Consider the following 27,882-nt stretch of genomic DNA (forward strand, 5'->3'; position numbering starts at 1 on the left):
GGAGTCCTGGGACAGAGATGGCCAGATCAGTCGGTGAGAAACTGTCAGCCCTGCCTACAAATAGCTCAGCAGATGACATCAGAAACCTCGTCACCAATCTACTCCATGCTCTTTAAAAATCTAGTTGTTGGCCTACAGCTCCGGAATCCCAACCGGTTCTGAAGCTAGTTCTGCGTTCTCCTGCTCCTTCTTTCCTTCAACATGACAGATGCTGCTGTGTCCTTTGCCAAGGACTTCCTGGCAGGTGGAGTGTCGGCAGCCATCTTCAAGACAGCGGTAGCGCCCATCCAGCGAGTCAAGTTGCTACTGCAGGTGCAGCGTGCCAGCAAGCAATCACCGCAGATAAGCAATACAAGGGCATTATAGACTGCGTGGTTCATGTCCCCAAGGAGCAGGGAGTCCTGTCCTTCTGGCGCGGTAACCTGGCCAATGTCATCAGATACTTCCCCACCCAGGCTCTCAACTTGGCCTTCAAAGATAAATACAAGCAGATCTTCCAGGGTGATGTGGACAAGAGAACCCAGTGTTGGTTGTACTTCACAGGAAATCTGGCATCGGGTGGTGCTGCTGGAGCCACCTCTTTGTGTTTTGTGTATCCTCTTGATTTTGCCCGTACCCGTCTAGCAGCTGATGTGGGCAAAGTTGGAGCTGAAAGGGAATTCAAAGGCCTCGGTGACTGCCTGGTTAAGATCTACAAATCTGATGGGATTAAGGGCCTGTACCAAGGCTTTAATGTGTCTGTGCAGGGTATTATCATCTATCGAGCTGCCTACTTTGGTATCTATGACACTGCAAAGGGAATGCTTCCAGATCCCAAGAATACTCACACCTTCGTCAGCTGGATGATTGCACAGTCCGTCACAGTGGTGGCTGGGTTGACTTCCTATCCATTTGACACTGTTCGTCGCTGCATGATGATGCAGTCAGGGCACAAAGGAACTGATATCATCTACACAGGCACGCTCGACTGCTGGAGGAAAATTGCTCCTGATGAAGGAGGCAAAGCCTTTTTCAAGGGTGCATGGTCCAATGTTCTCAGAGGCATGGGTGGTGCTTTTGTGCTTGTCTTGTATGATGAAATCAAGAAGTTCACATAAATTATTTAGAAGTCTTTCCCCCTCCCTTGTGAACAGGCATGTTGTATTATGTAACATATCTTGAGCATTCTTGACAGACTGTTGGCTATTTCAGTGGCAACTTTTTACTGGTTGAAAATGGGGAGCAATAATATTCATCTGACCAGTTTTCTCTTGAAGCTATTTCCATGGTGATGGCGGGACTCAATTATATTTTTTATTTCAGTCACTCCTGATAAATGACAAATTTGAAGAAATAAAAAATACCTGAAATAAAAATAATAATAAAATAAAATAAAATAAAAACCTAGTTGTTGGGTAGTTTTCAGTGCTTGTCAGTGTTGAGAGAAAACTTCATGGAGAGAAGGGACGTAGGAAGAGAGATTTGCCTTTGAAAGACCAAATGATTGAGATCTTATAGTCTTGGAAATGAAAAAAAAAGAATATGCATCCTTGTAAAGAAAGTAAGGCATATAAAATTCACAGTAGGTAAGATTTGTCACATATAAGAAACTCAGAGGCGAGCTAGCAATTAGGTGGCCTTGCATCTTGGAGGAGGCTGGGTTGGAATGGCGGTTTCTACACTCAACAGATAAGACAAAAATTGTACAGTTAAAATCATCTTGTGTTACTGATGGAGACAGGTAAGCCATGTGTCACTTGGTCTAGCATAGCCAGTTTTTCTTCCAGTATAGTTGAATTCACAGGCCCTTATTGAATGAGAAGTACTTAAACATTAGAACCACTTCTGGGCAGGGAGATGTATCTACAATGAGACTACATGGAGGGAGAGTGACTGATGGGACAGCAATCATGTCTCCTAGTTCAAGCTAGGCTGGGGTGTTGTACTCACTGAATGGCCAACACACCTGCCAATACATTCAGAGTTCTGTCTCTTCAGCAAAGGCCTACAGCTGCATGTATGTTACATATGCATATGCTCTTACTCCCCTGATACAGTATTATGTAATAAAAGCTATATTCCATATCATATAGCAATATATATTTTCATTGCCAAACCCTGCAATACTTACCCGGAACATAGAAAACTATGCTCCCACTTATAGCAGCAGGCTCTGAGACTGGAATATAATGCCTACTTTTTAAATTTATTTTTTATTGATTTTTAGAGAGGAAGGGGAAAGAAAGAGACATCAATTTGTTGTTACACTTATTTATGCATTCATTGGTTGATTCTTGTATATGCCGACTGGGGATTGAATCTGTTACCTTGGGGTATAGGGACAATGCTCCAACCAAGCTTAATAGACATTTAAGTGAGGCATGTGCTTCTGTGTGTGTGTCAGGGATGGGTCTTATAAAATTTCCATGAAAACCCACGATCAATCCAATTATGCACTTAAAAACTTTATTTATTTATTTGTAGAGAGTAGGAAAAGGAGGGAGAGAAACATCAACGTGAAATAGAAACATCAATTGGTTGTTTCTCATACACATTCCTTCTGGGGCCAAACCTGCAACGCAGGCATGTGCCCTGACCTTTGTGGAATAATGCCCGATCAACTGAGCCTCACCATTCAGGGTATCCAAACTTTTTAAGGGGTGTTTATCTGGAAATTAGAAGAGTCAAAAGATACAAAACACACAAAAAATCATCCCACTTTTAAACAAATCTATAACTTAAGCCTACAGATATTCTGAGGGAGGTATATTGTTTGATAGCAGCCATCAAAACTCCCTGCAAGTAGGTAACTTCTTTGCACTAGCTGACATGTTTGGCAACGGCATTTCCATAAGAAGCCTTGTCATTCTTCAGTCTTCCTCCCACAGGACTTAGTCTTGTTTCCAAATGATGCTTCAGGGAGGATGTAAAATCTGTGATTTCTAGGATTAATATTGTCCACTCAGGTATGATGGTACACATCATGTGGTGATTACTAATATTTTGAAGGTTTTTAAGATGATAATTTGAATTTTTGCCCCAATCAAGGAGAAAGGTTTTGTTGTCTGGTTTACATTCAAGACCTAGTTGGCTCATCATTCTGAGAAATAAACATTCTTCTGGATTAGGAAATCTCATCATGAGACTTGAGGTATACTGGCTTGGAAAGTTTCCTTAGTTTTTCCTGGCTTCGAAGCCCCCGGCCTCGTAGTGGGGTAAGCCCCATTGGAGGCAGATGAATCTGAGTGAGAAGAATAAGAATAATGATAATATTAAGAATTAAAATCATTGGAGCAACTTATATTCATTGAGGATTTACTAAATACCATGCTCTCTCTTAAGCACTAACTCTACACTGAGTCATTAATCCTTACAATCCTTACACACATTAATCCTTACAATCATCTCATAAGGAATTATATTGACATTTATAGATGAGAAAATAGAGACTCAGAAGTTACAACTTGCTCAGGATTGTACAGTAAGTGGTGGAGGCAGGATCTGAACCCAGATCTGTCTGGTGCCAGAACCTGTGCTCTTCACTGCATTGCCTGCATGGAGGAAAAAAGGGCCAACAATGAGATGAAAACAGAGAAGGTGAGGAATAAAGTGTGTACTCAAAGATGCTGTGTGCATACTGGCAAACTGGGACCAACTTAAATGCCTACCAAAGGGTGCTGGTTGAATGACAGCACATTCTCACAATGGGACACAAGGCAACCATGTGAAAAGATGGAGGCAGACATGCCAGAACGTGATGTAAAACATGCAGGCAATAAACAGCACACCAGGGTTCCATGTACTTAGTGAGGAAAGTGTACGTACATGAGTGTAGGAAAAAGACTACAAGGATAGATTCCCAAACTGTTAGGTTGAGCCAATACCATATAAAACTGCTGTTTTGGTAGGTCAAGTGTAGAAAATTGGCAATTTCATATGGTCAACCCAACAGTTATAGGGGTTATCTCCACAGGGTGTAAATTTGTGACAAATTTCACTTTCTACCTTATGCATTCCTTTAATGTTTGAACTCCACTCCTTTATTAACAAACCTGTCTTTTATAGTAAGGAAATCTTTCCATAAAAAAAAGTAAAAGGCAAAAGAGAAAGCTATGTAAGTGTAAGCTGGCTTTCTCTTCTATACATGGGAAAGTTGTACAAGTAGGAGAAATGAGGCATTCTTTGACATTTTGGTTGGTTGTGATGGGTTGGTAGCATAGAAGAATAGCTTGTTTTCAATATGCCTCCTACAGTAGCTCTAGACTTCTCAGCAAATCCTCGGCAAAGGATAAGTACCCACCATGTGTTAATTGGTGTCACACTTACTGGCCTTGGATAAGGAATCTGGTAATGCAGTCCAATTTCAATCCTGGCTGTGCATTCATCTATACACTGTTTAATCAGGTCTGTGTCTGTGAGCTAGTAAAAGGAAAACAGGCATCTTTTTAATGCTACACAGAATATAGGTGCACGTTTTCTGAATCGTTTTTAGTCACCAGCCAATAAATTAGATATTGATAATGTGAAAATTCAAAAGCAATTTAATATAACATTTACTGTGGATTAAACTTTTAAAATAAAATCTCCCTCTTACCTCTGTCTTCCAGTTCCTCTCTCAAGGACAATTACTAGCAGTTTTTTGTTTGTCCTCCCAGCGATATTTTCTGAATATATCAGCATACATTTATACACTTAGGTTTTGTTTTTTTTTTTCATACACAAATGACAGCTCACTTTGTTCTGAACCTTTTTTCACTAATAAATTGAAGCTCCTTCTTTATTTACACCTATAAAAATGCCCAATCCTTTTTAAAAGCTGCACCAAATTCCAAAATAATTTAACCAATCTTCTACTGGACATTTAGGTTATCTCCAATCCTTGCCATTATAAACAACTCTGTTATGGATCCCTCTAAATATTTTTTGGTTCATATGCCAAAGATAAGTTCCTAGAGAAGAACTGTGGGACAAAGGGTATATATTCATGCATTTTTAATTTTCACAGATATCCCTCTATACTCAAATTACCCTCTAAGACAGTGATTTTCAACCTTTTCCATCTCATGGCACACATAAACTAATTACTAAAATTCTGAGGCAAATAACATTTTTTTTTGCCCCTTTGACAAAAAAAAAAAAAGGTATAATTTTGATTCATTCACATCGGATGGCTATTGTTGTGTTGGCTGTCGTCATTTTTTAAATTTGACAATCTAAGGGAAAAGAGGTCCATGCCCCTGACTGAATAGTCAGGTACTGTATGTTTTAAAAATTCTTGTGGCACACCAGTTGAAAATTAACCAATTTAAGTTCCTACGAGCAAGCTATAAATTATATTCCCACAACACTGAGAGTCTTCTTAACATCTTCCCCATGTTGATCAAATCTTAAAGTAACCCAACTGTCTCAGCAATTGCTGTCTAAATTCCCCTGACATATGGAGAATGGTTCATCTCTCATTTTGAACTGTGAATGGCCTTGCTCATTAGTAAGCGGAAGAAATGGCTTTGAAATTCCACAACAGCCAAATCATGGTAGTCCAGATTCAAGTAGTACATTCTGAAAAACAGAAAGCTAGCCTCATTCCGAGGATGCTAAGAGTTTGCAAGTGGCCTCAAAGCCAAGCTGGGACTGCATCAGCTCCAGATGATATCCACAGAGAGGTCTGGGCCACATGGCTTGGAAACTCCAAGGGCGTCTGTGTCCTATGGTACCTCTTGAAGTGAGGAGTTCTAGGAATTGCAATGTACAGAACCCCAGCAGAGGCTCAGCTTTCTTACCTCTGTGATTCTCAGAAGCTGTTGCTTTGATGTCCACCTTGGGAACATGTCCATGTTCCTTCCCACAAGGCAAGGCCCATAGGATATACTAGGAAAGTACAAGTCACTGTCTGTGCATTTGAGGAAATGATAATTTGGTTGGGGATGCCACATCAATTATAAGTGAAATAAACAAGGAAGAAAAAGAGAATATAACCAACTCCTCAGTGATAGGTATCAGTCAGTGGTCTGCAAACCTTTTAAATCATCAACTCCTTTCAATAAATACTTCTGAGCCCACAGATCCCATATAGGTATTTATATTGATTTATATATGTATAGTAAGTTTATTATAAATATACACAAAACAGACATTTTGAAAGGATGCAATGAAAACAGAAACAGCACTTGCAATATTTGACTTCCACTACTCCCAAGACAGTTTTAGGATCTCAGGGCTACATATACTATGGTGTGGCATGCACGGTGTAAACTAGAAGCAGAAAATGTTTGGAGGAGCTGGAGGAGGGTCAGAGGGTGGAGAAACTTTACATGCAGGTTGGCTTTATAAAGCAGGGAGCTTCAGGAAGTCCAAGAAGGGAAGCTATGATACTAAAGATTGGGAGGGTTTCTTTTATAGTAAGCACTATCCCAACTGTAATTTTATATTTCTTTCCTGCTAATTCTGAAACATCTTGAAGGGACCATTGTCTTGGTTTTGCTCATTTTATATCTTCTATGTCTAGTCTGGTGTCTGGCACATGATGGACACTCAAATACCTACTGAGTGAAGGAATGAGAGCCAAGTGCTCTGGAGTGGTGCCAGGAGCCAAGGCAGAAATGGGCAAGCCTGGGATGGGAGGGACAGGTGGAGAGCTCTTGTGGAAATATGAGTTCTACCTCATTATGCTTGCGGGCGGGAGATTCCTTCAGGTTGGTGGTGAAAGGTCGAGGCTGGGTGTTCAGATATGGGAGGTGGAACCAATAGGTAGCTGCCGGCTCCCAGGGCCTCACTGTATAGGGCTGACCTTCAGAGGACCCCTACAAGCTGGAAGCAGGGTATATAGAGAAGACAGAGCCAAAAAGGAGACAGAGAGAGGTCAGAGAGAAAAAATAAAGAGAAGATGTCAGGAAGTTTCATGAGGGGACAACAACAGCATTGAATCTGTGAGATCAATGCAGTGGAGGCAAGAAAGGTCAGGAGCTAGCAGCCTCTTCTGGGCTCTGTTCCAGGCAGTCTTCCTAAGGAGCTCCCCAATAATGTTTAAGGGTTTACTGGGATGAGTCAAACTGAGCCTCTTAGAAATGGTTTTTGGCTCCATGGTGTCTGTCTGGGGGTGCATTTCCATTAAACTAGTTCATGGGAGCATTATTTCACCCAGTTCTGTGATCCCAGAGGGCAAACTCACTACGCTAGCCAAAGAGCTTTGAGTTCAAAGCTAAGTTATGAAGGAAACCCTGTGTCTTAATCTTGTTCTCTTCCCTCAGAATGGGTTTATACTTGGAGGCTTTGAATAGTTTATGAATTGAAAAAAAAATTAACTGTGTACCTCCTGTGGGAGTGGCCTGCAACAGGCATAGCATATGAGGTGCTGGTCCTCCCCTGAAAACTTTCACTGGCTTGCCTCATCTCACCGGCTCGGTGGTCTTCTGAGGATGCTGAGCCACTTACCAGCTGGGCCGAGATCTGAGACAAGTGCAGAGAGAGGCAGAGCTGGTCTGTTTCCCTGTGACTGGGCAGACTAACCAGGCTGTACCTCTGCCCCTGCCTGCCCACACTCTGCCACTGTGACTGCTCAGTCCTCCCAATTTTAAGACAGAAAAGAAATGTACAAACACAAGAAACTGCTCTCCTTACTTACAATCTGCAATTGAGGCTACTTACATTTTTATTTTTCTGGAACAGCATCTTAGCTTCATTTAATATGTACTGTTTTTCTTTAATGGTGTCTTCCATCTGCCCTGATGCTGCCTGCCATTTCCTCGCAAGCCTGAAAATTCGGCGATAGAGGCCAAGAACTTCTTGTCGCGTTGCTGTTGTCATCCTCACACCCACCAAAATAAAAGAGTGAAGATTTGCATAAAAATCCAACTAGACAGTAGGCAGCTAAGAGTTGTACATTTTTAAAAAACAATCAAGCTCTTTAATTAGACTAAAAATAATTGCTTTTTCTCAAGCAGTGTTTTGTAGCATTGCCAGAACAGTGCAGTAGGAATACTAGCTATCTCTTAGCTGGCCCATTGCTCACTGCACAGTTGAGGATTGCTCAACCACACCGTGGCCAAGACAGCCATTCTTACAAACCAAAACCAAATGTCAAAGCCAAAATGCATATTTACTCTTCATTAAACCAGTAAAAATGCTTTACCAGAGAATCCTAGGAATGATGTTCTCAGTGTGTATTCTGGTAAAATTACATCATTGATCTGAGTGCCTAGGAGAAGGCACATTTTGAATAACTGAATTTAATGCAGGGGTTGCAATTCAAGTTCCACTAAGGCTGGCCTGGCAGGAAACCTTGCTGGGTGGAGACAGTGGTCAATTATAGAAGACATGCCTCCTTAAAAGGGGAGAGTTGCTACTCAGCGCCAACCAGCTGCTGCTGTGTAGAAATGAGGGCCTAGGGCTGCCAGATTTCTTGATAACTTAATAGGGGACCACCTAGATTTTTAAAATATGAAATTTCAAGGGCATTAATTCATTTCTTTTGAAAATGTGAGTACCATGAAGGCTAAACAAATTGTGTCTGCAGGTGCAATTCTACCTCTTAATTCATCATAACCTTGTTGAAAATATTTTTTAAAATTGTTTGTCTATTTCCTTGTCCACCTAAGAACTGTGAAATCCATATAACTGAAAATCTTTATGATGATTGAAGATCTTGTGGCCTCTCTTGATTTTTACTCTGAAACATTTTACGTTCAAAGGACTTGTATATGTATAGATATGACCTATATGCATTCCCTAAAGTTAATTGCATTTTAAAAATTAAATTCCTGTTATATTTATATTATAGAACATTTCAGATATACAAAATGATAGAGAGTAATACAATTAACAGCCATATATTCACAATGAACTCTAAAGAATAAATTATATATAACATTGAAAACCCCATTGTATCTCTTCCAAATCAAATTCCCCTTGTTCTCTACTAGAAGAAAACACTATTCTAAATTTGTTTATCTTTCCCACTTATATCTTTAAATTTAACATTATAGAGTATTGCTAGCAAGTTTAGAAAAATTACATATATATGGTATTATGTCTTCCCACAATTTGATTTTTTGCACATATTTGTAAGATTAATCCATGTTGTTCCATGTTGCTCTAGTTGCATATATTCTCACTAGTACAACTTAGTTAATTGTAAGAGATTATCCTGTGTGTACTTCCCTGCTGATGAACACTAGGCAAAAACTTCAGTCAATTTCTTTACTATTAAATTCAAATGCAGGAGGGAGAAGAAAAAGTTCTATTACTGGAAGACTGTGATTAGTCTGACTTAGGACAATGAATCCTGTCCTGTCTTTTAACAAGTGGGAGGCAGAGAAGACTAGAAGACAGATTTGGAGTGAGCATACGGCCAGACACTGGGACACCTCATCACAAGTCCTGGGGTTTCATCAAACAGTCTCATCAGGATCAGGAAGTAGGCACTCATGCCCTTTGGGAACATGATCTATATCCAACCCAAATGGGAGGAGTAACACATGGAGACAGTATGATTTAGAGTAGTACTGAGTTTAAGATAATTTAGGCAGCTAAGGAAGGTGGATGGGAGCTGGAAGGAGGCCTGTTTATCTAGAAATTCTAAACACCTGCAAGGAATTCACCTTACAGAGAATCTTTCAAATATGACTGTCTGTCCTATTTATCCTGATCCTGGTGACTTCTCTTGAGCAATGAAAAATGAACCAAGGCCTAACCATTTGATGAAAAGCTTGAATGCACTACTTCATCCAATTCAAAAGTTAATAGGACTAAAGGTATATTTAACACCAATTCTGATGTCCATCATGCTTCAGAGAAAATGCTTAAAAGGATATATAAAAACCAGGAGAGAACATTTTGTTTTGTGGCTAATTATTAATAAAAACCCAGATGAGATGATGACATTCTTCCTGTTATGGAAAAAGTTTTCTGAGTTTCTGGTTCTCCCTAAAGTTCCATGGTTTCACATGAAAAAGTGTGAGTCAGTTCCTGTGAGAGGCAGGGAGTCTATAAGTAACTTCCCTGGCATTACCAAAGGAATGGCCCTGACTGTATGACCCTGGAGTAAAGGAAAAGTCTGGCATATTAAAACAGTAGCAATCCTCTCCTAAGTCTGATTTTAATTGGTTTCCTTTTACTCTAAGAACCTTAGCTTCAATCTGTAATTGATCATACATCAGAATCTGATATAGGAGCCCTGTAATTAAGGTACTCAAGGTAATAAGTAGAACTAACAATTGTTATTTAATAGGTCTGTTTTCAAAACATTGTAATAAATGTTTAAGTATTTGGAAAACTAATCCTGAAAGGGAGATAAGTAATAACTCCCTCTCCAACATGTTTACCCCAAAAGCCTAAATCTGTTACTGAACTAAAGGGGTCCATTCATCTGCATGCATCAAAGCCCAATTAAACCAGAACAGGAGTTTGCAGCAAAGAAAGTAAGTTTATTAGTTGAGGAAATGCTGCCAACCCTGGACTTACAGGTAAGTCAGTGCTCAAAGATCTGGCTCCCAGATGGCTTCCAGGGGATGGGTTACATAGGGGGAAATCATTACACATGGTGACTAAGGGGACTGAGGTTGTGGGCTCTACTGATTGGTTGGGCCAGGGTAGGAGTAGTTGGTCATTGTGTCAGGTCCTTATGTAATTCATGGCAACGTTCTGCCTGGTTTTGTGAGAATGTGGTCCATAGGGTCATTCTCTGTTCATTGGCTTGGGCCTGAAATACACTTAAGTCAAGGTGTTATCATCAGCTTCTCTGAAACTGTTTCTGTGGTCAAGAGGCCTGAGACTTTTTTCTTAAGAAAGTTTCATACTGACCATAATCTGATGTCCTAAGCGCTTAATGATTAAGGAAAGGAGTGGATGGACAGGAATGATAGAGGGTCATGCTAAAGAAACGGAGTTTCTGCATGGTTACAAATTCTAGATTTCCAGAGAAAAGGGTTTACAGCAGTTTTCCCATGGTGTACTATTTACAAGCCTAGCCTACCAGTTCCTTCTAATTCTTGTGTGAAAAGGCACGAAAAAAATGTTTCTTTTGTCCATTCCTTATTAGAATCTTTCAGTTCTTTGAGGAAATCATGTTCTTACCTTAGGGTACGTAGCCAACTGTTTTCCCTTCCTAGAATGCTCTCCCCTAACCCTCTCCCTTGTACCTAACCAACCCCTAGTCATTCTTGAGTTATCAATGAAAACATTAATGTCTCCACAGACCCTCCCTGCCCTGTCTCCTCCACACTATATGCAACAGATCAGTTCTCTCTGTTGAACTGTCCCTTGGCTCCCTGTTCTTCTTTGTAGCACTGATCACTCAAGAAATGGTTTGTTAATGTCTGTCTTCCCCGGTAGACTAACCTTTATGGGGCAGTAACAACATCCATGCTATTTACTGCTGAATTCTCAGCACCTAGCAAGTGCATAATTGGTAGGAAACAAATGTCTGCTGACTAAATAAAAATATCTCATGCTACAGAAAGCTTGTGATCTTGGAAACAAAACCAGCCATATATACCCCTCCCTGACTGGGTAGATCATTAGGTTGGAGCATTGTCCATGCACTAAAGGATTGTGGGTTTGATCCCCCGTTGGGGCAAGTATGGGAGGCAACTGATCAATATTTCTGTCTCTCTCTCTCTCTCTCTCTCTCTAAAATCAATTAAAAAAAATATCCTCAGATGATCATTTAAAAAAAATCAGCCATATATGAAAAAATTTAAAAAGCTTTTTCCTTTTGGTTTATATTTGTCTCTGTTCCTAGGAAGCAACTTGTTTAGAAAAAGTGCCTTTTCCACAGGGGTCTTCCTTCTTACAGATTTAATGGCTTGAAACTGACACTTATTCCTCAAACTATTGATGACCTCTCACTGATGCAGAACTGGGGCAGCCCTTTTCATCCCCCACTAGTTTCAAGGATTGATCTGATGCAATAGGGTCTGCTAGGATTTTCCCATGGGTGACACCAGATAGGGAATTGTTTAGAGGACCCCAAATGAACTGCAGTCTCAATAGCCCGTGAAGTCTATTCTTACAGAACTTCTACAGTAAAAATTGTTATACCTTTCATGCTGAGATTGACATTTCTTTAAACGCTGCTTCCTTTCACCTCCTTAACCTCAAAATCCCAGAATGAGGAGAGATATAAAGTGTGAATGAAAGAAATTGTGATGGGAAAGGGTCCTCTTTTCTTAAAATCATACCCTATGAATAAACAGCCCAACCTAAAATTCGTTACTAAGCACCTGTCCTGCGCAGCCTGTGCTAGTATGGACAGGCTGACAAGGCCTGCTAGTGCATTTGGCCTCTGGTCGGTCAGGAGAAATTTCCCCTATAGCAGGTTTCCCAAAGATTGGATGGTGAGGTGATTTTTTATATACAGTACAAATATTTATTTTCTTACTGTGCTTCTTTTAATGATTTTTAATAGCCTAACAAAACCATGATTTAAAGTAGCTTTGATTTTGTAGTGATACAGCTTCCTTTTTTTTTTTTTTTTTTTTACTTTTCAAGTTTATTGCCTTTAAATAAAATCAGACATTTATAGCAGCAGTTCCCAGCCTTTTTGGCACCAGGGACTGATTTTGTGGACAACAATTTTTCCACAGACCAGAGTGGGGAGCCAGGGGAGACAGGAGGTGGAGCTCAGGTGGTAATTTGACAGCATTTATGGACAGGTAGGAGAGAGCTTGGAGACCTCTGATTTATAGTATTTCCGTTGAATTTTGTTTCTCAGCTTTTTAATGATTATTAATCAGTTGTTAGAAAAGACTTGTAATATTGATTCTTACTTAATGTATCTAATTTATTACATATGGGAATAATAATCCATGCACAAGCTTTCTTCTGTTCCCTTTCTCTTGTGGGGATCACACTGAACTGGTTCCTTTAACCAGCAATGAATAATGCAATAAGATGTACAGTGTTTCTGCCTGGGGAAGTCAGTTAGAAGCTAGTAGCCAAATCTTTTTATTGGACTGCCCATGAAGATACTGTCTGCCTACCTGAAACAAAATTCTAGACTCCCCCCTCCTCCAAAATAAAGCAGGGGTTCACCATAAATGACACTATTTATACAGATAATAGACAGTGAACCACATTTTTAGTTAGGAAATGGTTCAAGTGCAAAGTTCCCAGATGCCAAGTTCCCAGGTGCCAGCCCAGGACCAACCTTACAAAAGCAGGCCCTTATAAAGGGAGTAGCCTCCAAGCTGCTAAGTGACTATTTTCTGTGCAGATTTTTATGTTGAAAAAGAAGGTTCTTAATTTTTTACATTGTAGAATGGGGAGTACGAATATTAAGAAATGACATTGAAGTCCAGCACGTAGTTTTGGTTTCAAATACAGCTTCCTTTAAATAAATGTATTACAACATATTTTAAGCTAGTTTAACATATAAATAATAGTAAAAATTGTGATAGCAGAATCTGAAAAAGAGAAAGTTGGGAGCTGCTGCTCTAGGCATATGCTGTGTCCCGTCTAGGTGTTCCTCTTGGCTGAGCCATCCACTTAGAATGCCTACTGTCAGTTAGCCGCCCCACCCACCTAGTACATACCTATTCACAGTACTCAAGTTTTTCTGGAGCAGCCTTTAACAGTCAGCTGCTGCTCTTTTGCAATTTCATTGGGTCCTTTTTTCTCTCTGAATTTCTGGAGAGCAGGGACTCTTTTGCTCACTAGAACAGTAGTAGTAGTAGTAATAATAATTACATTTGCTTTGCAATTACTCAGTGCTAGAGGCTTTGCTAGGTGCTTTACATAGGTTAACTCCCATAATCATCACAAAAATTCTGTAAGGTAGATATTATCCCACCAATCCCTTTTTACAAAGAAGGAACCTGATGCAGAGAGGTTAAGTAACTAGGTGATACAGTTAAAAAGCAGTGGGGCCAGAATTCAAAACCAGACCATCGGAATCAGAGCCCAAATTTTTGATGACTCAACCTGAGTAGCTGTGTTGAATGTCTGTTGATTGCTTTAAAGAGTTCAGCCAGTTGTGACAAAGGAACTAAACAATTCTATTGCCTTCCCACAAAGAGCAAAAGACATTTTTTGCGACTTGATAAGAACGACGATTACCTTTTTATAAGATTTCTCATATACCATCTGCCCCTCCCCTTCCCCTGGAGCTGCGCTCCTTCAATAATTACATTTCACATCAGCACCTTTAAAGGAGGCTGTGCATTTGGTTGGACTAGTCTGCTCTTCCATTCCCTGCAGCAACCAAAGGGACAATACACCAGGACTCATTATAGTGCCAGCAGCCTGCAGGCCTCACACTACCATGGATGGAAGAAGGGATTTTACAGAAAATAACTTCACAGGTGATCTGATCATAAATTACTAACTGGGCATGTTATGGCTTGTAGTCATACCCAAGGTATATAATTTCCTTAGCAGAAAGCTTATCTTTGCCTTAAGCAAGCCCTGTCCATTGTTTCTGTGCAACTAGATGAACACATCTTTGAAATGTTTCTTTTCAGAACCCTCAAGGGAAACCACCCTCAAGAGGGTACATATCTTAAACTATCCTAGAATCTGATCCGTACCTTGCTTTCTTCCACCTCCATTTGATCTTATGTTCCTTCCTTAATTCCAAATGCATAAAAGAAACTGCAAACTGTTATTCTTCAGAGAATTTATTTTGCTTCCCAGCAAGTATGATATCACTTTCACTCAAATAAATTCTATGAAAAATTCTCTACAGGTTTGGACATTTTTTAAAAAGTATATTTTATTGATTATGTTGTTACAGTAGTCCCAATTTATTTACCTTTGTTCCCCTCTGCCCAGTACCCTCCTTTCCCTCCAGCAATCCTGCCTCCCCCTTAGTTCATGTCAATGGGTTGTGTGTAAGTTCTTTGGCTTCCTCTTTCCTATATTATTCTTAACTTTCCGCTCTCTATTTTGTACCAACCAATTATGCTTCTTAATCCCTGCCCCATTTCCCCATTTCTCCCCTTTCCCCCTCCCAGCTGATAACCCTCCAAATGGTCCCCATACCTATGATTCTGTTCCTATTCTGGTTTGCTTAGTTGGATTTTGTTTTTGTTTTTTAGATTCAGTTGCTGATAGTTGTGAGTTTGTTGTCATTTTAATGTTTATAATTTTGATCCTCTTTTTCTTAAGTAAGCCCCTTTGACATTTCACATAATAATGGCTTGGTGATGAGCTCCTTTAGCTTTACCTTGTCTGGGAATCACTTTATCCGCTCTTCCATTCTAAATGATAGCTCTGCTGGATGGAGTAATTTTGGTTGTAAGTCCATTTCATCACCTTGAATACTTCTTGCTTGCAAAATTTCTTTTGAGAAATCAGCTGACAGTCTTATAGGCACCCCTTTGTAAGTAAGTCTCTGCTTTTCTCTTGCTGCTTTTAAGATTCTTTCTTTTTAACCTGTGGCATTTTAATTACAATGTGCCTTGGTATGGTCCTTTTTGGGTCTAGCTTGTTTGGGACTCTCTGTGTTTCCTGGACTTTTATTTCTATGTCCTTTGCCAAGTTTGGGGAGTTTTCCTTCATTATTTTCTCATATAAGTTTTCAATTTCTTGCTCTTCTTCTTCTTCTTCTGGCACCCCTATGGTTCGGATGTTGGCACATTTAAAGTTGTCCCAGAGGTTCCTAAGCCTCTCCTCATTTTTTTCAATTCTTGTTTCCTCATTCTGTATTGCTTGACTAATTTTTTCTTCCTTATGTTCCAAATCATTGATTTGAACCCTAGCTTCCCTCCCTTTGCCATTGATTTTGTGTGGATTTGCCTTTGTTTCATTTAGCATAGCCTTCACTTCTTCCCTTATGAGTCTGCTGTACTTAAGCAAATCTGTTAAGCCCGTGAGCATCTGTATCACCAGCGTTTTTAACTCTTCATCTGTTAAGTTGGTTATCTCCTTGTCTGTGAGGTTGACTATCTCCTCATCGGTTAGTTCTCCCACTGGAACCTTGATTCGTTCCCCACTTTGGGCTATACTTCTCTGTCTCCTCATCTTGACAGGCTCCTGTGTGTTTGTCTCTGTGTCTTAGGCAGAGCTGTTGCTCCTGTTACGTTGTAATGGGTGGAGCCTTAGGTATTCGTCAGTACAGGGCAACCCGTTTCTCCACGTTGCGGCGCTGTGTGTGGGGGAGGGGTTCTGAGAGGGAACAATGCCACTTGCTCGGCACTTGCCCCCTTTCCAGGCATTTATCCCACTTTCAAATGGGACTGATGCCTCTCTAGCTGTTGCTCCTGGCTGTTGTTCCCAGAGTGGGTGGGTCTGCAGATGTTCTAGGACCATGAAGGCCCTTTAAACAAGCAGACTCTACTAAGAGACTGGCAGTTCCTTCCTCCACCCCAACCCCCATTGGTTTGCACAGTCAAAAGCAATGAGGCTTTATTTTCCCTGACACTGGGACTGTGAGCTGCGGGGTCTGGTCTGGTCTGGTGCTGGGAGTGCTCCCCAGGTGTCCCGCCCTACTTTTTAAAATGTGTGACTGCGCTTTCCGATGGCTGCTGCTGCCACTGCTCCTGCCGCCACCACACCATGTCCTCTCTGCCCTGGCTCCGCCCCTCCTACCTGTCTGGATGAGTATTTCTTCTTTATATCTTTGTTTGTTGGACTTCCATGCAGCTTGATTTTCTGGAATTTATGGTTGTCTCTAGTTTTGAGGTAGTTGTATTCCTTCTTAGTTGTGAAGGGAGACTGAGCGTGTCTATCTAGGCCTCCATCTTGGCCAGAAGTCAGGTTTGGACATTTCTTATGTTGGCACTCGCCTCCCAGGCACCCATCTATCTATCCATTCAACATTTATTCAATGCCCACTATGTGCTAGACATGTGTGGTTCTAGGGATAGTGATAAAGAAGCAGTCATGGTCTGTGCCCTCCTATGCTTATATTCTAGTGGCAGATGACATATAAGAAAAACAACTTTTGGTAGTGAAAAGTGCTCTCCAGGAATGAAACAGTAATAGATGAGTGAGCAGGGGTGGGGGTTATTTTATTTGGGTAGTCAGTAACATTTGAGCCACCCCAAAATGCTATCAAGGGGCCTACTGATAGGAAGAGTTAAGAGGAAGGTGGATTAGGAAGGGGAAAGGGCAGGAACAAAGACTGAGGTGGGAACCAACTTCCATGTTGATGTAGTAAGAGCTTATGAGTTTATGGGGGAGGTTCAGCCACAGGTGGCCAGAACTGCGCACAGGCTGGGAGGGTAGGGCCCTGGAAAGGAGTTAGATTTATGAGCAAAAGGAAGACAAGTTGGTTTTGAGCGACTTGGAGCATTATGGTCTGATATACATATTTTAAAATGTGCTGAATTTCAAACTATATCATAAGTACTTATGATTCTACCAATCTTGCAGATGGTGAAGAGTCTTGCTGTCAAAGTAAGAAATGTACAAACCTGTAAGAATTTTTAAAATTTGAGCCAAACTGACAATCACTGGGAAACAAAATCTCAATGGATTGAAAAAATGCTCCAGAGAGTGGCAGTTTTGCACCTTATTTTATACATCAGAATCAAAGAAGATGTAAGGAGGTTACATGAAATCCATTGGTGGAAGATTAGGGAGGTGGGAGAAAGCAAAGCAGGGAAATCTCTGAGACTGAATAAAAATTAAAAGATAGACACATACTTCCTTTACATTGATGGGTACAGCATAGTTAATATTTACAGCACACAGAGGTGGTATGCAGGGAACAAGATAACAATGAGGTGATTCTGTGATCTCTGCTCTGGTGGGAGATTGTGCCCTGAGGGGTGTGGAAAAGAGGATTACTCTGACATTCCAAAGACAGGCTACCAGAAATGCAAAAAGACAATAGACAGGCTGAGTTAAGGTGAAGAGTGACCTTTGTCAGAGAAGATACTGGCCCTAGGACAGGACTATCCACCATGACTTGCTTTTAGATGTTTTAATTTCAGACCATCATATGTGGTTCCTGTAGGTCTCTTGAGTTTGTAAGGGCAACATGCAGGCCTCCCCTGAGCTTGTAAGGTTTAGTATGTGGCCCCTTTTTCGTCCACATTGTCTAATACCACTCAACTGACAGGAGAGCTGTGATCAGGAGCCAAAAAAGCTGGATGATTGTTTCTCTGACTGTAAATAAACTTTCCTGTTTTTAATTTGGCGTCATTAATAGGAACTTGTAATGGGCAGGGATGAATCTCCTAAAAAAACAGGGCCCTGGCTGAGTGGCTCGGTTGGTTGAGTGTCATACTTCAATTCCTGGTCAGGGCATATACCTAGGGTGTGAGTTTGATACCCAGTTGGGATGTATACAGGATGTTTCCTTCCTTTCTAAAATTCTCTCTAAAATCAATAAACATATTCTCAGGTGAGGATTAAAATAGAGAACAAAGCACCAACCCCTCGCCCTCCCACTCACTGTTAAGTGTTGGCAGTACAGTGAAAGGGTCTGGACAGACTGTGAGAACCCCTTTTCTCCAGCACATGTAGGCACTGGTCATGTCTAGATCTAGTTTTACAGGAGGCCTAGGGGAAATTTGCTAGTACTAGGGACTTTACCCACTTCACCCTTTCCCCATCTTTGGAAAGACCATTGTAGCATGAATACTGAGAATTTAAGAGCAGAGATGAAAATTCCCTTTCTCACAATGAAATGTATAGAAGCATGACTCTGTTCTCAGGAATGTCAAAATTCCAAATGTTGAACTCTCACAATGCTTTGCTTTCTATTGAAGAAAAAGTGTTACAATACAAACAAGGGACAGAAAAGTCAAGTTCCAGAATCACTCACTTTCAAGCCCCAGGTAGAAGAAAAGATCTCTTTCCGTTCTTTCAAGATCTGCCCCAGTAGACTTTTTTCTCACCATGACTAATGAATGTAATATAGTCAAATTTCTGTCCCAAGTACTTTATGGTTTGGAGGGGTGGGTGGAAGGTTGTGAGAAATGCTCACAATAAATCACCGGGACACAGGACTTCAGCAGCAAAGTGAGGCGTTTATTTACAAGTGTGCAGAGTCGGGCACACAGCCAGCCAGGGGCATGCATATGCAAAGTAGACAAAGAAAACTGGTTTTATACTAAAACACTGGTTTTAGCTCCCCCTCCCCCATTTCTCCGTTACTGGTTAATCCGGGTTCACAATAAAATATACTTAACTCAGGGTGTGATTAACTAAGGGTAATCTAGTTATAGGCCTATCTCCAACTTATTTATAAAGTTATCTAGCTACATCTTTCCATTTCTCTGTGTTTGGTGATAACAATCTTCTTCCTTTTGATCCCAGAGATATGTGTGAGGAGCTGCAGAATGTCATTTTCTGGCTCCTTTTCCATGATTCATCTGTTAATTATCTCCTACTGGTTTGAGAATCACTGGCTTGCTTCTTTATCCCTAACAAGGTGGAGTTTGTGAAATCTGCCCAAAAGAAATCAAGTCTTATGTGTTCATTGTGCACCAGTGGTGACTGGTCCCACGTACTGCAGCCCTGTCTCCTTTGATCTGGGCCTCTTTTTGCTAAATGAAGGTCCCAACTCACGCAACTTCTTTGCGTAGCTATGGATAATCACCCTTGTGCTCCCATCACTTTTAATGGTGCCATCTTCAGGCTGAGACTGGGTCAGTGTCATGACTGTGCATACCTCTGGCACCTCTAACACACTCCCAACATTATGTTCATCCTACTCTACTGTAATTTTCTGTTTGACTTATCTGTCTTTCTCTACTGTGTGTGTTTTGGGGGAAGAGGGAAGAGAATTGAGATCATGTTTCATTCACCACACTCGTAGGCCAGACGTGTAGTGGAGCTTGTGAGAGATAAAGAAGCCAGTGACTCTCAAACAAGTAGGAGATAATTAACAGGTTAATAATGGAAAAGGAGAGAGAAAATAACATTCTGCAGCTCCTCACACATACCTCTGGGATCAAAAGGAGGAAGACTGTCATCACCAACACAGAGAAATGGGAAGATGTAGCTAGATAACTTTGCAAATAAATTGGAGATAGACCTATAACTAGATTATCCTTAGTTAATCACACCGAGTTAAGTAGTTCATTGTGTTAGATTGTGAACTCAGATTAATCAGTAATGGAGAAATGGAAGAGAAAGAGAGAGGAGGGGGAGCTAATTGCATTAGTATAAAACCAGTTTTCTTTGTCTACCTCACGTGTGCATGCCCCTGGCTGGCTGTGCACCTGACTCTGCAGACTTGTGAATAAATGCCCTGCTTTGCTGCTGAAGTCCTGTGTCCCGGTGTTTTATTGTGAGCATTTCTCACAAGCTTGAACTATAGGGTGGGGCAAAAGTAGGCTTACAGTTGTGAATACATGAAACAGTTTATTCTTGTATTACTGATTACTGTATTATTTTCCATATGAAATGTAAACTACTTTTGCCCACCCCCCCAATATATTTGTTAGAAGAATAAATTACACACAGAGACTAATAACCACTAATGTCTATTCTCATCTTGAGATTCACACAGTGATATTTGAACCAGGTTTTCCAACTGAAGGTCCTAGAGCACTTAAAAATACTAACTAACCCAGACAATGATATTTTTGAGAGTGGTGATGTGTGTATTAGGGCAAAGAACTGAAGACTCAGTGTTATGTGGGGAGTAGGGCTTATCAGTTTCATCCAGAGCAGTATAATATATTCAGTAACATAGCTATAAAGGAAACCTCAGGCTTCAGTACATTTAAGGCCAGTTAGGGGTAATCCACTGGACTAAGACAATTTACTGTTTCTGTAAAGCTTAGAACCACACATACAGGAAAATGGGTTGTGGTACTTTTTTTTTTTTTTTTTTTTTGTAAAAACAATCCTTTTGGGGAATAAGATTCATTGCACCCAAATAATCGGAGGTCAAAAGTAACCCAGACAATTTTCATTTTTAGTTTGTCTTTGGAGAATCTCTAGGGAACTGAAATGCTCTATAATGCCAAAGCATAGATTTTTGGGCCCTCATAGCAGAGTAGACAATGACTGTCTTAACTTTAGAGTTTTTTTTCACATACATAAGGAAGAGGAGATATAATGCAAACAATGGAATAATGGGCTTTACAGTGGTCAAACATGGGTTTGAATCCTGTCTCCATCACATTGGACAAGTCTTCCTGAGCCTCACTTCCTTAAAATGTACAGTGGGGCAACACCAGAACCTTCTTCAGAGTTCTCATAAGGATCATCCAAGAGATAATCCATGCATATCACTTAGTACAGGGGAGTTAACAAAGGCAAATGTAACCTGAGTAGGAGGAAATGAACACCTGTTATCTATGCTAAGCTTTGTCTGCAGAGGGGGTAAAAGAAACGGATAGCCTGTTGACAGATGTATTGCTTTGTGGTAGTAATGGATTTTCCTAAAGCTTTTTCCCTTTGCTCATTAATAATGCCTATATAGTAAAGGGTTATTGTTCTTTGGTATGAAGCAGTGCTTATCTCAGACCACAAAGCATCCTTCTTACTAAAAATGTAACGCAGGTGCTAACACTACAGGCATGATCAGGATCCCTTCTTATTTTTCTTCCTTCATCTTTTACTCTTCGCTTACCCTTTCTGCACTTATTACTTGATTTGCTATACTCCCTACTTTCTGGCATACATCCACATCCTACACAGAACCATCCTTACTCAAACACAATACTCTTCAAGGTAAATTGTGCCCCACACTTCTCTGTCCTCCCTCCTCTCCAATCAACAAATACACTCACCCCATGGACTTGTTTCCTTTCCTGGGTTCAGTTTTTGGTTACTAGAGTCTAAAAAGGGAAGTGCAATGCCAGTTTTGCAAATCTCAGGATATGTGTGGCATATTTAATCATACCACAGCTATTTTATGAACAGTATCTTTTTACATAGAAAGTGACAATATGGTGTGTCAGATAGGGGGCAGGGAGTAGAGGGCAGGTCGTGTTTTTATTTTACTTATAGGAAAAGGAATTGATTAGGTTAGAACCTATAATATAGGAAATCTTCAAAACATGGAAAAATAAAAAATACTGATGTCTGAAAGACTTTGAAACTCTTCCAAACAAGATCTTATGGGTTAAGTACACTCATTTTAAATATACTAGCACAGGGAAACACAAGATTCCACTGGTAATAGGATCGAATCAGGTTATTGTAACCATGAAATTTACAGCAATTCTTCCCATCAGGGATAACAATTCCAGATGAAAATCAACTTTCTAACTTCAAGTCAAAAGAAATGGAAGTATCTGGTTCCTTATCTGCATATTTTGAGAGAAAGACAAGGTAATGTAACAGAACCCACGGGCTGTTTAGTTAGGGGCCCGATTGCCCGCCGCCAGAATTATAACTCTCGATACCAGAGTTTGGTGAAAAGAAAAAGAATTGTTTACTTGCACATAGTTCTGCCTCCCCCTCCCAGACCTGGCCAGTCTTAGGAAGGTCAGAAACACCATTTTCCTACTTCATAGGCACAGTTCAGCTTTACCAGTAGCTGCCAATCATTCAGTTCTGATTGGGGAGGTCCTTTCTGTGCTGTGGTGCCCTCCAGCTCTCAATGCAGGACCGCCTGGATTCTCAGCCTCCTTGTAAACTGCCTTCTTTCTGCAAACCACATGGATCTCCTTTCCTTCTCAAAACCGCATGGCGAGAACCTCTTCTTAAAGCAGCCTGGAGAGACCTGCTCCTCCAAGTCACATGGAGGGAGCCCACGAGAGCCAGGGCCAGAGCGAGAGAGCCAAAATGTCTGCAGCTCCTTCTATCCCTGACTGCCTCCTCTGACGCAGTGGGTCTTCCAAACAGTTCTGACCATTCACAGAACCTTACATAGGCTCTGTCTGCCACTTCCGTACCATCCTACAGTCCAAGATCCCTCCCATCTTCCTGAGCCTTGGAAGTAAAGCGGATCTTTTTGCAACAATGTTTCCAGCCACTAGCCCCAGGCATGCAAGGGCATCCTGAAAGCTGCTTCCTTTTCCCTATCTCCCAGCCGCAAACTCTGGGGTTTGTTTTTGGACTCCGGTTTCTGTAACAGTAAGGGACAGTAAGGGGTTAGTCAGAGGGGTTAGGAACCAGTAAACACAAGTAGGACATGGTGTTACAGGTGTATGTGCTGGAAAAAGACAAAAACTAAGTTAGGGCCATGCTAAAGATCAACCCCATTCATTCATTCATTAACTACCCAGGATTTCAACCTTCAGTGTGTAACAGAGCTGCCCTCCCCAAAGTCCACAACAGCCCATGGTTTTGGGGATGAGGGAAGGAAATAATAACAGCTTTTAAGGTATTCTGCATATCTATGGCAGGCTGGTAGCTAGGGCCAGTAAAAGATGATACTGTTTAAGATAGTTTGGATATCAATGACAAGGAGATAGCCAGGCCTTTCCTGAAGGGGATGAGTGATGAAGAAAGGAACCAGCCATAAGGAAGGGGGCCATGCTGTTTGAAAGAATGAAGGGCCCCGCGGTCTGCCATGAAGTCTGAGGTGAAAGAAGGTACCATGAGGTTTTAAATTAAGAGCTGAAGTAAGAAAGAGAAGACCAACCGGGAAACCTTCTTGGAGAACATGGCGGTATGGCTGATGAGGCTGCAATTGCGAAACCTACCTAACCAAGTGCAGATTAGTGGGAGATGTCTGAAGAGCTGAACTGTGATCAGGAATGCTGAGCTGCAGACTTCTGCTTTTCTGAAGAACAGTACCTTTAACTAGTGTGTTCTGAAATTGGCCTGGTTTGTTAGGGGGAAGCAGGACTATGTGTTTTTGTGTGTTTTAAAGGTAAGGGGATATAACGGCAGAAACCTGCCATTATTCTCTATCTATAAAACTCTTAAATAGACCCTGGCTGGTGTGGCTCAGTGGATTGAGCGTTGAATTCCTAGTCAGGGCACATGACTAGGTTGCACATCAGGTCCCTAGTTGGGGGCACGAGTGAGAGGCAACCACACAGTGATGTTTCTCTCCCTCTTTCTCCTTTCCCATCTCTCTAAAAATAAATAAATAAATAAACAAATAATTTTTAAAAACAAACAAACAAAAACTCTTAAATAAATCCCCTTTCCTTTTCCACCAAACTTTTGTATTGGGAGTCACGCTTCTTGGTGGCGGACAATAGGACCCCACAGCTGTTCCAGAACAACATAAGCTGGGGTTCTATAACAATAGGGATTAGGGAAGTTGGAGAACACAAAACACTTAAATTTAAATTAACGTTTAGATCCCTCCTTTTTGATTATTTCCTAAGTACCTTTGGTTGTAACATGAGATATAGCTGGAGCTTTCTAGCACCCAAGGATTGATCCAACCATCTGATAAATAACCTCAGTGTGCCCAGGGGTCCCTGCCTTCATAGCAGTTCCCTGGTACGCTCCAACTATCAAAGAAGCAACTTTTCTCATTCACAGAGGTACCAAGCTCCTTACTACACAACATTCCTTTAGATTAGGAACAATGACTGCCCATTTTCACCTGTGTGGAATGATTAGCACCCAGAGTACCATCAAGCTCCATTTTCAATGATGGAAATATTCTGTAGGTATGCTGTGCAAGAGGGAGACCACTGGCTACATACAGCTATTGGGCACTTGAAATATGGATAGTGAACCTGAGGATCTTAATTTTAAATTTTGTTTTACTTAAATTTAAATGGCTACACATAGCTAGTGGCTACATATGGACAGAACAGCTCTAGACCAAGAAATGCAAATCCAATGCCTACAGGTAGGTAGTGGAGGGGAAAGAACTTAGGCAAACTTGAACATTGGGCCACAAAGAGGGAAGCAGCTCCTTGGCTCCAGCTGACTGTTGCTGTGTAGGAACCTCAAGCTTGTGTTGCCAGATTGTCTAATTTTTCAAATGAAGCTGAAAATCTGGATTTTGATACCAAATTTTATTTAAATTTTTATGAGTTTATTTGAGTCAAACTTATGACATGCCAGGAATTTTTAAAGGTTGGCAAGTAAATTAGAAAATATCATATTTTTTGCACTATAAGATGCACCTAGGTTTAGAGGAGGAAAACAAGAAAAATATTCTGAATCAAATAATGTAAAACATTTAATAAAATATAACAACAATATTTCAACCATGTAAAGTAAACAGTAGTCAATAGCAGTAGTAAGAACCATCATCACTGTCATTCACAAATAAGAAGAGACTTGAAGGTTCAAGTACTGTTCTAGTTTTCTGGGAACCCCAAGAACTCATCATCGCTAGTGTCAGAATTTATGAAGCTCAGTTGCTCACAATCACTGATATCACTTTCTTCGCTACCTTCATACTGACCAGATGCCCTGAGATTCAGCAGTAAAGTGGGACATTTAAGCGTCCCCAGGGGTTTCACATGGGCCCACCACTTCATCTTCTAACAGCTGTCGCCACTGCGGACAGGTCAGGTAATACACATCACGGTTTGTGACACAATCTTCTCTCCATAAGACACACAGTCATTTTCCCCCACATTTTTTGGGGGGGAAAAAGTGTGTCTAATGGAGCGAAAAATATGGTAATTTAAATCATCCTGGCTGGGTGGTTCAGTTGGTTGGAGCATCATCCCACACAACAGAAAAAGTTGTAGGTTCAGTCCCTGGTCAGGGCACATATCTAGGTTGTAGGTTTGATCCCTGGTCTGGAGGCAACAGACCTATGTTTCTTCCTCTCTCTCTAAAAGAAAAAAAAAAAAAAAAAAAAAAAAAGTCAATAAACATATCCTCAATGAGGATTTTAAAAAATTTAAATCTTTGTGGGCTGAACAAAATGTTTGCTGGCAATATCTATCTTGCCAGTATGCAATCTCTATCTGCTTAAAGAAAAGGCCAATTCCTTCTGCTCAAAGGGCCTTATCAAGGCCACTCTGCTGGTCAGTAGCAGATCCAAAACTGAAATCCAGGCCTTCTGATTCTTCTTCTGATACTCTTTCTCAATTTTATGAGACTGATCACATCTAGATTGTGTGGCATGGAGACAGCAACAGGGACAAAAGCCCCTTTATCAGAGGCTGTTGAAGTCTATGGCTGATATGTTATGAACACTGTTCCTATTTGGCCATAACCACAGAAACCTATGGGTAAGGTTCTATACTAGGAGCCAGCAGGACACAAATAAATAGTCTGTGGGAGACATAGACATATAAACAACTAACAAGCAAAGCTGGCTTTGCTATAATGGGCATAAATCATGTGGACACAAGTCCAAAAGCACTGCCCTCAAGAGAGGGAGAGAAAAGATTTAAGCCAGAAGTTAAAAGATGAGTAAGAAACTGGCTAGTGGGTGGATGAGTCTCACTGATTATGTAAGAGTGGGTCCCATTATTCCAAGATATTAAGAAGACCTCCTTTTATCTTTTAGGCCTTGTCTGTGTTCAGAGTTTCCCTTGCAGGCTTCTCCTTCTCTGGGTAATATCTAAATGTAACGAGTCCCCAAAAGTTGAGGGGCCTAGGTGATCTAGAAATAAACCTCTACCTACATTTATTATCTCTGTGACCTTTGACCTTTCCCCTGACATGCATATCCAACTTCTCAACATCCTCACCTGGATGGTTAATAGACTTACAAAACCTAGTAATATTTACAAGAGAACGTAAGGTAATTCTTTCCACAGCTTTTCCTTTGGAGCCATCCTAGGTGTGTCCCATACACTGCATGTCCCATACAGCAGCAAGTCCTACAAGCTCTACTTCCAAAATACACTGAGAGCAAGCTCTCCCTCCCAGGGGCACACCTGTGCCTTTCCCCTGCCCCTCTTCTTCCCTCCAAGCAGGTTACCTTTGCCATTCTCATCCTGAGCTCCAAGGGCCCTCCCCCCCCTTTTTTTTTCCGCCTCTGTAGCTTTCTAAATAAACTTTCTCTTATAATACACTGTGAATGTAACTCTCTCATTAATTTAATCCACTGCAACTGCAACAGTGCCTTCACTTCTCCCTTGGCTACTGCAGCAGCCTCCTAACAGGTCTGACAACTTCCACCCTTCTCCATACAGCAGCCATGAATGACTTAAAAAACAAAACAAAACAACCTAAGTCAGATCACGTCACTTCCCTTCTTAAAACTATCCGGCAATATAACCAAACTCTTAACTTGGGCTAAAACGCTCTTTGACCAGGCCCTGCCATTTCGCCAACATAAACCACTCTTTTTCAACTACCTGGCTGCCTTACATTTTCTTCCTCAGAACTCTTCCTGCTGGCTTTTTTCTCCACCTAGCGAGTTCTTTAGCCAGTTCCCCCTTTTCTCAGATCTTCGCAAAATCTGGCCCCCTCAGAACAGCCTTATCCGATTTACTGTGGCGGTCCCCCCATCTTCTATCAGTACACCTGGTGTTATTGTCTTTAGGGTCGTTTCTCACTTGCTGATAACTTCCTTATTGATCTACTTTTTAACTTTCTCCTGAACTCGAATAAAAAGTCATGAAGCGAAGCCTCCTCTAGTGGACCGATGGGATCACGACACTGGTTCTCACTACCCTAGAATGTCTCCGCATCCTGTACGGAGCTTCAGTTGGGTCAACCTTCCCAGGCTAACCATCCTCAGCACTGGCATTGTTCCTGCTAATTTCCCATTTACAGCTGGGGATCCAAAGGTTTCAGGATTGTCTCGTGTGAGCCGCAATCTGCCATCCCAGCATCCCTAAACCAGGCCTCCCCTTCCTGGCCCTTGGGCCGCTTTCCTGAGCAAGGTCTTTGGGCCAGAGGCACTGACCCTGGAGCCGCCCTCGCGAGTCTAGGGTCACACAAAAGCATCTCCTAGCAACGTCTCAGCCCTCCACCCCCACCCCATCCCTGCCCCAGGGGAGCCAACCCATTCCTCCAGCCTCTCGCGCCAGGAGCCCAGGTCTCCACCCTGTACACTCACTCAGCGTCAGGCCTGCCTTCCCCACCCACAGAAGCTCTGCGGCCCACGGCGGGCTGGGAAGAGGTGGCGCCTGGAGCGTGGCTGCCCTGCAGCGGCTGACAGAGTTCTGACAGGTACGCCAGGCCAGGCCGGACCAAACCACTGGGCAGACCTCTCTGAAAGAACTG

General features: G+C 41.4%; 1 protein-coding gene and 1 pseudogene across 1 annotated transcript; one reads left to right on the forward strand and one right to left on the reverse strand.

The window, feature by feature from the left end:
• The first annotated feature begins 201 nt into the window (after positions 1 to 201).
• LOC150009806 (ADP/ATP translocase 2 pseudogene) lies at positions 202 to 1,111 on the forward strand (annotated as a pseudogene).
• A 1,317-nt stretch (positions 1,112 to 2,428) lies between these two features.
• LYRM1 (LYR motif containing 1) lies at positions 2,429 to 27,826 on the reverse strand. Its single transcript, XM_090279225.1, has 4 exons — positions 27,716 to 27,826; positions 7,624 to 7,783; positions 4,306 to 4,398; positions 2,429 to 3,220 (listed from the first exon to the last, which is right to left on the reverse strand). The coding sequence occupies exons 2-4, from the start codon at positions 7,780 to 7,782 to the stop codon at positions 3,104 to 3,106; spliced, it is 369 nt and encodes a 122-aa protein (XP_090135351.1). The 5' UTR covers position 7,783; positions 27,716 to 27,826; the 3' UTR covers positions 2,429 to 3,103.
• Between the last annotated feature and the right edge of the window lie 56 nt (positions 27,827 to 27,882).

Source organism: Furipterus horrens, unplaced genomic scaffold (genome assembly GCF_987537825.1).
Source record: "Furipterus horrens unplaced genomic scaffold, mFurHor1.1.pri manual_scaffold_5, whole genome shotgun sequence".
Classification (NCBI taxonomy): Eukaryota; Metazoa; Chordata; class Mammalia; order Chiroptera; family Furipteridae; genus Furipterus; species Furipterus horrens.

Excerpts from the sequence above, each read along its gene's own strand:
- LYRM1 (XM_090279225.1), bottom strand. The coding sequence starts at position 7,782 with ATGACAACAGCAACGCGACAAGAAGTTCTTGGCCTCTATCGCCGAATT. Across the intron at positions 4,399-7,623 it reads TGTTCCAGAAAAATAAAAAT|CTCACAGACACAGACCTGAT; the intron begins GTAAGTAGCCTC and ends TCCTTTTACTAG. Across the intron at positions 3,221-4,305 it reads AGATTCCTTATCCAAGGCCA|ATTCATCTGCCTCCAATGGG; the intron begins GTAAGTGTGACA and ends CTTCTCACTCAG.